Source organism: Notolabrus celidotus, chromosome 8, assembly GCF_009762535.1.
Source record: "Notolabrus celidotus isolate fNotCel1 chromosome 8, fNotCel1.pri, whole genome shotgun sequence".
Classification (NCBI taxonomy): domain Eukaryota; kingdom Metazoa; phylum Chordata; class Actinopteri; order Labriformes; family Labridae; genus Notolabrus; species Notolabrus celidotus.
The window spans coordinates 10,980,374-10,992,897 of record NC_048279.1 but is presented as its reverse complement, the minus strand read 5'-3'; the positions used below and the strand labels follow the sequence as shown (position 1 = coordinate 10,992,897).

At 40.7% G+C, this 12,524-nt stretch overlaps 1 protein-coding gene across 1 annotated transcript in view; it reads right to left on the bottom strand.

The window, feature by feature from the left end:
- Positions 1-2,063: 2,063 nt before the first annotated feature.
- si:ch211-26b3.4 (connector enhancer of kinase suppressor of ras 2) overlaps positions 2,064-12,524 on the bottom strand; it is a 73,626-nt gene continuing 63,165 nt past the window's right edge. Inside the window, 15 exon segments of the mRNA XM_034689107.1 lie at positions 2,064-2,280; positions 2,282-2,460; positions 2,551-2,849; positions 3,156-3,235; positions 3,237-3,327; positions 3,330-3,422; positions 3,425-3,743; positions 4,504-4,604; positions 4,698-4,768; positions 6,797-6,868; positions 7,003-7,076; positions 9,401-9,573; positions 10,233-10,281; positions 12,062-12,104; positions 12,209-12,246. Coding sequence (XP_034544998.1) covers positions 2,253-2,280; positions 2,282-2,460; positions 2,551-2,849; positions 3,156-3,235; positions 3,237-3,327; positions 3,330-3,422; positions 3,425-3,743; positions 4,504-4,604; positions 4,698-4,768; positions 6,797-6,868; positions 7,003-7,076; positions 9,401-9,573; positions 10,233-10,281; positions 12,062-12,104; positions 12,209-12,246 — 1,710 coding nt within the window. The 3' untranslated portion in view covers positions 2,064-2,252.

Genomic DNA, 12,524 nt, shown 5'->3' with positions numbered 1-12,524 from the left:
TGCATCATTTAGTTTCTTTGTGGTACTTTCAAATTAACCATTCAAAAAACATGAGCTATATCTCTGGGGTGTGATTGATATTTTACAACAGTGTGACATGATGGAATAACCTGACCCTACGCTCATAGAACTACAGTAAAATCTGAAAAATCATACAGATAGTGCTGGATTCAGCAGGTGCTACGCATGTCAGTCAGAGTCATGGACACTGGGGGGCACTGTTGAGTCCTTGGCCTGATGTTGCAGATGAGATGATTAATCCGAGTTTCACAGACATTACAGACCGTTTAGTGTAGAGTCTTTGACCGCCCAGTGTCAACCGTATGCTTGGAGGGAATGTCAAAATAGCCTTCATTTGAGAAGCACCTGTACTTCTGTCTCTCAGGTATAATTCCTGAAGCCTTTGGACATGTGTTAGTCTTCCTTTGTAAACCAAAACATCAAATTGAAACCTCCTGGTAGCATGCTAATGGAGGATCTGCATTAGATCGAGTAACTGAGCAGCAAAAATGCCCACCTCAGTTGTTGTACAGTGTGTGTCTTCAAACACTATCGAAGGAAAGAAAAAAATTATGAACATATAATAAATAAAAAATCTTCAACAGTACTTTTGCATGTATCATGCGCTACAAGTCTAATCTTGCAATGATGAGAGCAAGAAAAATTTAGAACACAAATGATCCACAATATTTTACCCTGTCCAATCAAATCAGTCCCAGGCCTTTTCACATGCAACACATCACCAGGAGATGGGTCAGCCGTGATGTAAACCAGTAAAAACTGTCAATCAACTGTCTATGATGGTGGCTGCTGTTTGCTTCCTAGTTAATTAACAGCTAAACACCCTGCGACTACAGAGTGAAGAGGGGGGTCACTGCTAAACCTTGGCATAGAATACATCATACTTTACATTATATCTATGACACAAAACGTAAATAGATTTATATATTCTTCTATGTTAAATATATTTGTAGACTGTACACAAATCTTTAGAAAATGAGACGGCAAATGCTTTTACCTGATATTTTGAACAGCAATGGTAAAGAGGCCGATGAGACATAGACCCTGTGATGCAGCCAATGAGATATAGAGATATAGAAAGTGCATTCTTTGTAGTGAGTGACTCCTTTGAAAATAACTCCCTAGCTCTTGCATTCACTGTTAAAGATAAAAACAAAACAAAATAAACACAACAAAAAAAAACATTTTGCACCCACGCAAGTACATACTCTCTGTCTTCCCTCCGCTACCTCTAGAAGCATATCACAGTGGTAGTGGAACGCAAACATTTACATCAGTATACACAGCAGTATACACATATACACAAGTCTTTGAGGATTAGAGAGAGATATAAAAAACAAAGGAAACATTAAGAAAAGAGGAGGTGGAGGTGAACAGTGATGGAGGAGAAGAGGAAAGAGAGGGAGAGAGAATGCAAATGAATCACACTATCAGAGGAGCTTCCTTCTGCGGATAAAATTGTGTTGTTTTTTTTAACAGTTCACAGTTTGAAATAGTGTGCATCTAGCCAGCACAGTGGTTCCTTCAATCACACGTGTTTTCATAGGTTCCCGCAGGAACAGCTAAAATAGATAAACCAGCAATGTTGGCTACCTTTCACAGTCTTATACTGAATTCACTGCCCTTATGTTCCCCACACTGTCCCATCAGATCAGCCTGGAAAAACACATGAGGTCCCTGTAAATCAATGAGATATGCAATAAGAGAAATAAACGATACAGAGAAGAAAGGGGGAGAACTGTTGGCTCTGGGTGCAAAGTTCATCAGTACAAAAGTAGTACAGTGCTGTGGTGAAAAGGATTCTCCTCTGTATTGCTGCTACATAGCTCCCCCTGCCCCCTGAACTCGACAGGACGAAACAAAAACAAAGAATAAGAAATGAACAAACGTTAAAAAGTCTCCTTTTTTTCCATTTTGCTTGACAAGCGTGTGGAGTTTATGCTGAGTTCCATAGACAAAGGAAGATTAATGCTTTCTGTTCAAGCATGCAATAGGCACCCTGTGGGGTCCTCGGGATTATCAAAAGTTCATACACGAAGGTCTCAGACTGTTCCCTCTATGATATTTACACATCTTACAATTTGTGTGTGTGTATGTATGTGTGTGTTTGTGTGAGGTCGTGCTCAGTCATGATGCAGGAGAGGCTCCATGTTTGTGTGTGCGTGTGTTTGTGTGTGTGTGTTGTCAAGTGGTTGTGTGGATCAGTTCAGTCTTTGCTTCTGCTCTCTTTCTCACACATGTGTCTCAATGAAGGAGTGTGTGGGTCATGAGAGGTGCGCCCAGCGGGGAGAGGTCGTCCTGGCCGTTGGTGCCCGGGCTGAGCTGGCAGATGTCTGAGTAGAGATCGCTGTGCCACTGCTTCCATTCTCTGAAGGTCTGGGAGCACAGGCCAGGGTCCTCCAGGAGGGCACAGATCACTGCCAGCTCCGACTCTTTGGCCTGGAGGAGAGAAGCGACACCAGAGAGTGACCACACTGAATCCTTAGACATCACAATTCATCTTTAAATCCACAAATCTGGTTGTACTACCTTCAAAGTGCTGCGGAGTGCCCGGACCCTGTGCAGCCTGTCGTTCAGCAGAGGGTCCCTGGCTCTCTGGGTGAAACATCGTCTTAGGTCCTGTCTGCTGCAGGGTCTTGGGTCTCCGAGGGCTGTCACGTTGGCTTGCTCCAGGGCTCGATACAGCTGCTCTAACCCATCCAATGGCTCCGGCTCGCGGCCCTCTGACACCCGCCGCTCCCTTCCCTCCGACACCCTCCTCTCTCTGCCCTCAACTCTTAGCTCCCGCAGGTCTGAGACACCCAGCGGAGGACCAGAGAGAATCAGATCTGTTGTTGGAAGAGCACAGTTAGCTCCATTCGGAAACACTGTGCTTATAATGGAAAAAGCACTGCCAAAACAACACAAATTCACACCCTGCAGCCTCTTAAATACATTTCAAAGGACCTTTTATATCAAAGCTAATAAATGTAAATTCAGGAAATCATTATGATGTCTAATATTTCAAACTCATTCACAAGCCAAAGTCCTTTCCCCTGATGTTCAGAGAGATTTCTTCACATATGGCTTTGGAAGTGTTTTTGCAGGGTGCTGCTTCTCTCTGTATAAAAACAGATTATGTTTTATTTCCTTACCCTCCTCACCCTGAAGCATATCTGCAGCTTGTTCACTCTCTGCCTCCTCGTCCTCACTCCTCTCCTCCATATGAGCCGAGGTGTAGGAACTTTCCTGGCATCGGGTCCCTGTTCCTGGGCAGACTCTGGCTGCGCTGCTTGTGGGAGCGGTCGGTGTGAGTGGCTGTGTGTGTGGACCTCGCTCCAGAGGGAAGGGCCCGTCCCGCTCCCTGTCCCTCTCTGCTGCGTGGTGTCTCCGTACGGGCAGCGTAGCCTGTCTGCTCTCCGGGACATGCCCTGTCTGCCCAGTCCTCCGTACATCCCCATGTCTCCTGCCATGCTCCCCATTAGGCCGTATTCACTCTCTCCTGGTGCTGTTTGTAGAAAGTGCAGCCCTGCGCTTGTCAGAGGGGTCTCAATGAGGTCCTGCCAAGAGCGCCGCTCACGATGGGAGGAGCGGCAGCCCGACGAGTGGGTACTGGTGCTGCCTGTGCCTGTCCCCATGCCCATGCTGTCTCCACGCTGGTCCTCGGTGAGGAGTGAGGTGTGGGACTCACTGGAAAAATGTCTGCCATGCTTGGGCTCTGGAAAAGGGCTGGAAGAGTTGACCTGGAGAGAAGAGGGGAGGTGGAAGAGACCATCTGTGGAGGGATGGGGGAGGTGGAGGCACCATTGATGAGGGGCGTGGGATGGAGTGGAGCGCATGAGACTCATGAGCTGACTGAGCCGGGGCAACTGGTCATAACTGTGAAGGAAGTTAGTCTGGGGACAGAGGGTTGGTGAGGATACCAGGTGTGGTTGGAAGTGAAGGAGTGCAGAGGAAAACAGATGGAGTTTCATAAAGGTGAAATGTGAGCACAGATACAAGGAAAAATGGACCCGCAAACAAGGAGATAGAGGAGGCGTGCAAGGAGAAGAAGAAGGAGGAGAAGAGGACAGAAAAGCAGAAGCAGAAAGACAGCAAAAGATGAGAGCAAAAAAGCAATGAGATGAGGAAATGGCTGACAGGACTCTGTGTGTGGCTGGGAAAAGCATGGACTCCAACTCTCCAGGAGCGCATGATGATCCTCTGAGTACAAGTATTTCAGTGCTGCATATTCTTTCAGAGATGTAATGAGCAATGGCAATGATCGCCACCTAGAGGTCTGATTTGTAAATAAGTTTTGCAGCAGAACACAGAGCAGTGATGGTCTTGGCCTGCTTAGCAAACCAGATTCTCTCACACTCTGATGTTTTATTAATGTTAGGAGCTCTGCTTTTTGCAGCTCTGAAAACTGAGGGGCTTTTAGGGATAAAATATTCCATCAGACTCAAACTCTGCAATAGAAATGTTAAGTGTATATGAGGGTGAATGTTTGCGTGTGCTTACCGATGGTGTGCGGTGATAAGTATCACAGAGGGATGAGGGTCCCTCCTGTTTGAGTGTCATCGATCCATCAACCTCGTCTTGATCGCTCTCACTCCAGTAATCTGTTGTCAAGGAAAAAAACAACGACACACGAATCACATAAATGTGGGCGGTTCATTAAACTGGTTCTGCCTCGTCAAGTGAATCTGTCTCACCTTCATCAGGTCGTGGCACCTTGTCATCTGGTGTGTAGCCAATAGCAGCGAGACCGAGCCGGTTCATCCACCTATAAGCAGACAAGCAGAAGGAAAAGAAGGAAGTGAAAGTCAAGGAAGAAGTCATTAGAGGATTGATGAGAAAAGGAGAAGAGTGGAGAGAGGGATGATGCCTTTTAATAATAAAACAGCATCTCTGAAACAGCTGACATCTGACTGACTCCGTCCCTTGGATCTGGAGAGAAAACACTGGAATAATTAGAAATATGGATGATGAAGAAACAGGGAACAGTCCTCTGTCCTATCCTCTCTTAACAGTAACTCTGATAGCATTTGACTTTTCCATCCCTCTGTCTGTCTGTCTATCTCCTCAGCAGATCCCGCCTTGTCCTGTGACTCTCTGCAGACAACTACTAATACAGTTACTAAGAATAGGAGCGTTGTGCATGAAGAAGAAGAAATCCATCACTCTAGAAAAGGTTTCCAACAGGAAGCAACTTTCATATAGAGATTATATTAATTTATTACTCCCATGTCTGCAGTTTAAAGTCGGCCCAAAAATGTATCTCTTCCCCCTTTTAAACTTTCTATCCTACCAGATTTAGATAGAATCTCATCCTCCACATATTTCAATACAGTATTTGTCATAATATCTATTCAGTCAGTCTCTGTTGAAGGTTTAGATTACAACCATTTCCATGTCACTGCTTTCTCCCTACAAATATCTTTAATAAGTGTTCATCCTGCTCTGAAAGTGAGCTGAAATGTTGCCCAGGTAAATTGCTGAGAAGGAACTGTCAGTCCCAATACCAAACTTTTTTTATGTTGCCGCTGTTTCCTCCTGCCAGTACAGCCGATATTCTGGGAAGTTACAAAATGTATGAAAATGTATTGCTAGCTGTTTTCAGCTTTCCTCTCTGACACATACAGAAGACACCTCCCAACCTCTGCTGTCTGTGTGTTTTTCTTTAGGAGGTTATGAAATACTCCTTTTTTGAGTATTGTTTTCTAAAAAACACAGAATGACAGCTTTAAATAATAAGAAATAATGCTCAGACCTATTTTTTACATATTCAAATCCACACCAAATTCAAATGGGCTAAAAATTAAAAGTCACACACAGGGAGAGGAAAGTCAATCGGTTAAAGATAATTGTTTAGCTTTTTTTCATGGGATATGCAGGGAATTTAAAAATGAAAAATTCCAGCCTTATAATAGTCTTTTTTAAATCATTCGTTTTGTCTTTTCATCCATTCTCACTTTGTCTTCTGGTGTTCTCTATGTCCACACAGGCAATTTGGTGCCCATATTTACCGTAAAACCTTCAGACATTTAAAGGAACTTGGAGCATGTTTTTTCTCTTTTCTTCAACTCTCTTATGCCCATAATACTCCATGTTTGGCGGTAGTATTTTTCTAATGGCACAAGAACCAATGGGGTCGGGCTTGAAGCACTACATGCTGCTGATCAGTTAAGTAGCTAGCTATTTTCCAACAGTGATTTTCCACAGTGGAAAGACCTTCAAAATGTAACACTTCTATTTTATTCCCCTCAGAAGAAAACTCCAGATGTACAGTATAGCACAAAAAGACTTTGTACATTTTGTCAACAGGTTTGTATGTTCCTCATGCCTAATACCCATCTTTCACACACACACATATATAATTATAAAGGCACATTAAAACGTGTGCAGCGGCACTTTCACACATGAACCTCAGTGCGCAGTATGGAAGTCAAATATAGCTGGTTAATTACTCTCCAGCAATTATCTCTCCATGTTAGTGAGGAGAGGTGTGGATAATTAGAGCTCATCAGATCGCACTTCTGCAAATAATCTCCCCCCTCACACAGGAACACACGTGACACACACACACACATGCACACTGACACAAATACACCCACAGTTCCACACTGAACAAGAGAGGGCCAGGTTCATGCCTTATTCATGCACTGTGTTGTGTGGGCTGTAGCCTTGTGTAAACTTGGTTTGCTCAGTTAAAATATTCATTAAGGAACACGTGATGTCCCAAGCATCTGATGATTGTCCACATTAAGACAGAAACACACTCACTGACTCACAGAGACACCCACGCGCTCACCTGTTCATTTCCTCAAGACAATCTGTGGCGAAGAAGAAGCTCTTGATTTTGGGATGACAGGCTTTGAAGGCACTGCAGTCAGGCAGGGAGAGGAAGACTGATTAGTGTTTTTGTGTGTGCACTGTAGGCTTGTGTGCGTTCACGTTGAGTGGGTGAGAGCAAATGTGCTTGATTAGTAATTTCGGCGTCATGTGAGGGACACTCACAATTTCCGTCTGCACTCTATGGCTCGGTCTATTCTGAACTCTGGGAGGCTGATGAAGCCCTCAGCTTTCTCATCCTGCAGGCACAGACAGATGGAGAGTGGTGGCACATCATCAACACAGGGAACAAAATGTCACACATATTGATATACCAATTTTATTAGGGGTTGCAATAGTCAAGTCAAGCATACGAAAACAACATATGTTGTTTACACTGGCAGGAATATATTACCTCAACATCCTGACATGAAAAGATACAGAAGAGATGTGACTATCAAAGCTGGAAGACTAAGCTGCATAAACACATTTACATCAAATTAAGTCAGGGTGTCCTTGTGCTCTTTTTTTTTGGTTAACAGTTTCAAATGTACTAATACGTGTTCTAAAATGTATCCACTGGCCCCAAACATCCAAACTACATCCATCAGACCTGCAGTTTATATGAGCAATTTGAATCAGAGATCTTTATATGGATGACACGCCTCCATTATCTGCCACTGTAAAAAAGGTGAAGCCAAAATGCCACTGCAATGGGTGCTGACATATTGTGCTAATGACTTATTCTGGAGCCAAGACATGTATGCACAAACTTAATCTGGCTGGGGTAAATCAGTCACGGAACTGACCTCACACTCTTTCTGCTAACCAACACAAATATTTAACTTAATGATACAAACAGTAAAGATCCTTTAGGCTGGTACACCTGGTTCACCAAACTATTTAATTTAAACAGCATATTTGATTAAGCAGTTGAATTTTTTCAGACAAAGAAAAGAAGTCACAAGGAATTGATGGCTACAGAAAATTGAACAATTAGCTCCTTTTTGTGTTTGATATTAAAAGGTAACTCTTATTTTTTTGGAGTGAGAATAACTGACAGATCAATCATAAAATAATAATTTATTAAAGCCTGCGTATAAAAGCTGAAAGCATAAAGGTGATATCATAAAAAAGATTCTGAGTGATAAAAACCATTGTTGAATGAGTTCCCCACAAAAAGCTCCTACGCTCTTTTAAAGCTTTACTGACATTTAACATTCCAGTTTGTCATGATATATTTGGTAACCAGCAAAAAAAATCCAAACTAAGATGAAACAAACTGCTTAATGTTAACTATCTCTCAGTAATATTCAGCTTTTTTTTTGTTAATTATGTTTAAAGTGTTTTTTTGTTTTTTTTTCTTTTGTAAAATAATAGCCAGAATTTAAGAAATAAAACTATTAAAACTGTAATCAGCAGCAGCTAACATGTCTTGATTATCAGTCAAGCTAAAATATATACTGGATTATACAATTTCCATAATACAACTCAACTTCATATTCCATTAGAGATGATGAATGCCTTTCTCTGTCTGGGACAATTTTCTAAATTTAAACTGCAGAATTGCTATCAAATATTTAAAGCCTCAAAATAAACTCAAAGACTTTGAGATGACTTCATTCAGATGATTTCCTCAGTCCTGGGTTGCCGTCAGTTGTTTGGATTAACTTCACTTGCGAGAAATTTCCGTTCAGAGCTGTTTTGATTCATCTGCTGAAATATTTTATTTTCTTGGACTATTTTTGCTTTGATTTGAAAGTTCAGCTGAAGAGATACAAGAACGTCACGAGGAGAGAAAGGAGGATGACATGAGGCCATGAGCTAAAAACAGAACTGAGCTTACAGAATCTGGATGCTCGCTTTTAACCATTGAGATTAACTGGCAGCCCAAGACAAAAATATCGACATAAGATAAGATAAGATAAGATATTACTTTATTGATCCCCGGGCGGAATTTCAGTTTTTGCATCAACCCAGACATAAGTACAATCCAGAATTAGTTTAAGTTTAAATAAATAAAATAAGTAAAATTAAAAATAGATAAAGATAGAATAAAAAATTAAGATATAGAGAAATATTACAATGGTGTAAATAGTGGTAATTACAGGCAGTATTAAAAAAATGATTCAATATTGACAGGTTGACATGGTGTGATTATCGTTTGACATATACTTATTTAAATTTCAAGTTTGTATCTCTATTTCAACTTCAAGGAATTCATTCCATTTATATTTTTTATAACATTTTAGTGAACCTTTTTTTTCTTCTTTTTTTTTTTACAGTATTTTGTATACAAAAGATGTATTTTGTTAAGTGTACTTCAAATAATGCTGATTTCAAAATAGAGAGCTCCATTCAGAGTTGCACAAAATTATGAGGCTTTTTTACAAACATAGTTATATATTCTGCAAAGACTGGCCCTTTTTACAAAATGAGTGGTGTCCCTTTAAACCTATTTTTTTATATACGACAGTCATACAATAGCTTAGTCAATGAAGTTGCATTTATAAAAAAAAAAACTGAGACAAGAAAGGTGTTTAAGAGTTTGTCTAATAAAAGTTAGAGAAGTTTCGCCCCTTACATTTTGGTTGGTGTACCAGTAGAGGCAGGACTCTTTAAGGACAAACCAGTACTTCCTCCATTTCTGTGTGAAGTAGCCTTTAGCATCCTTCTTCTTCCACAGCCAGCCCTCACAGTCACCGTGACCCAGGTCCTTACAGGAAATTCTCCTTCGACTGGCACTAGTGAGGGAACCTTCAGAGAGGAAAGATTGACAACAATACTGAAAGTGATTTTCAGCATATTTGGAGTTGAATTAAGAAAAGTCTAAGTGAGTAAAGTATTAATTTCTTTGAGGCTCCAGTCTGGCACTTAATGGTTAAGTTGAACAACTGGACTCTTGAGTGGGAGGGAGCTTATAGCAGAAGGAAAACTAGCATGTTATGTGAACTTCTTAGTCTCATTTAAATAAGTATATGCAAAAATAAATGATAAGCAGAGTGTGACAATATCAAATCAAGAGCATTAGAAAGAAACAATCAGGTTTGGCAGGTTTTTGTAGAAAACAAATCTGTGAATGAAATGTTGTATTATGCAAGTTATTGCACCTGTGTGTGCATCACTCTTGTTTCATCAACACTATGATTCTGAACTTTCACATATGAGAAATGTGTCAGCGTCAGGCCTGCCTCAACTCACCTTTTGATATTGTCAAGCCTTGTCATGCTCTGAGAGTCACAACACCTGAAGTCTGTCAAAGTTGGCTTCAGACTTCAGACATTCAGAATGAGGCACAGACTGGGGTAAAGGCTCTGCTCTCTTTTGGGGGCAAACTTTAATAGCACATGTACACTAGTAGAGCTGTGGAGACCACACATAAGAACATGCGAAAAGACATGAATAAGCATGTTTACCTTTACTTCGCTTTTTGGTTTTCGTTCTTAGAGATGTGTAATGGAAAGACTAGAGGGGAGAGAAAAAGAAAAAAAAAAACATTAGTGACACACTCTCAACCTGCCCTGACAAATATCATGTTAAAACACCATAAAACACTGTGGTGTGGCGTCCACTGTATATCTCCATGTTGATTGGTCAGCTGCTCAAAAATAGGATTTTGATCTGCCATACTTTGACTCTGATTGGCTTCTGTCAGACACAATGAACGAGAGATGATTAAAAACTAACACAACGGTCAGTTGTCGTTTTGACATTTAAGGTGGCTTGATTTATACACAATGTCAACTAGTGCAGAGTAACATGAAAGACAATAGTCCACCTTAAAATCTACAGTAGCTGCCAAATGGTGGTCTTAGGCCATACAATAGCAGCACAATTAAATTTACGTTAGTCTAACTACTGTAGTAAAAACAAAAAGGCTGCAAAGCATTCCTTATTTTAGCTAAGCTATCAGAAAGTGTTTGCTGCTCTAAGTGTTTAATCAGTCATTTATTTACCCCTGATTTCAATGGAACTATTGTTTTAAAGAGATCTCATGAAAAATAACAGATCAAATTGTACTACAATGTAAGCTTCTTTCAGGGAATTAAATTCACTTTTTTATTATTCATCTATCAATATTTTTTGTTTTCCTTTAACATTTTTGAATTTCCAGCACAAATGGTCACTTAAATATCCACCAGAATGCAGGGAATTAAGGGTTGGATGCTCAAAATATCCTGGGGGAGGATCCCACAACCCCCTCTTGTTACCTCTGCCTCAATGTTTAAATGAACCCTAAACTTTGAGTATCAAGGGTTTGAAAGGGAGTGCTCTTTCTATTTACTCTGTCCCTGCCCCTCCAGCCTGAGTACACCACTGTCAATTCTTATGTTGAATCATATAAATGTGATCAAGTGCACTTGATTAAGAGCGTGTACATGTAATTAGGTCCATGTCATAAAATCTCACTCCAACCAAACACTCATAGTTGGGAACCCTGCATTAGCTAAAACAAATTGTGAAAAAATAACGTTCTGGGTCAATGTTGATGCATGAGGAGAGGTTGCAACAAGTTCACTCAAAGTGTCGAGCCTATTTTCATTTTTGTCAGGCACACAGCAGAGAGGATTACAGACACAGGCGGATCACAACGATAAAACTGCTACAGCCAGGAAGTGACCCAGCTACAACCTGTGATGGAGATCTGAAAGCTGTATGCAGCAGGGACTAAAACCACAGTGATGTAACAACTGAATCACACATTAGCTATATCTTCAAGATGCTAATGCTAGCTTGCTAAGTAGCTACAGGTGTTAACATCAATATAGCCAAATTAATTTGTGGGCTATTTATCCAGATAACAAAGCCAAAGAAATATCTGTTGTAGTCAACAGAGCTGACTCAATGTATGAAACACTTCTTAGTGCTCTAGAGAAGAAGCAAGAGTGAATGACTAAGACAGCTTCCTGTGTCACAGTAACCTAAATATGGAAACCAATTTACCTCATCTGACTGTTATCCTTTATTTAATTATACCAGTCCTGAATGGATTTAATCTCAGGTATCTCTCCTATTCATATCTGCCTGTACAGTGTCTTGCTATTATGTGGACACAATGAAAGCGACTGTAACAGTGAATGTGGATGGTAGTAGAGTGTTGATGTGGCTCAAACCTCTGTTGCTTCAGGGTAATGGAGTTTGAGTTAAAACTTGCAACGTGAAACTGCGATTTTAGTAAATACACGTCATTATGCATTTATTTATAAAATATCCACAAAGAGCACAGCGCTATCTACTCTCTTACCTTCCTCATGGAAGCCCCTCCTGAGCTTCCTGAGCCGGAGTACCTGCAGGACCGACAGGATTGAATGTGACCACAAACTCTGACTTTTCTTTCCATTAATCACAAAGCATGTGGTGAAACCACAAATAACCACAGACACAAACTCACCTGTCTGTTGTGTCTGCTCGCAGTGTGTCTGCACCTCGCTGAGGGACAGAGGAAAAGAGACTTCATTGAAACGCTCCTCAAACAAACACATACACACTTCTCCTGTGTATCTTTGCTGATGATTACACAATGCCCCATAGATTTAAAAAGTGAGATGCACTGTATATGTTGTGTGATTTCCTTTATAAAGTTTGTTATATATTTTGAAAACTTAAATAATAATTTGTAAGAGTTGTGTTGTCTTTTTAATCGATATCAAAAATGTTGCTTTGACATACTTTCTTAATTTCAACATTTGACTCACATGAAACATTTG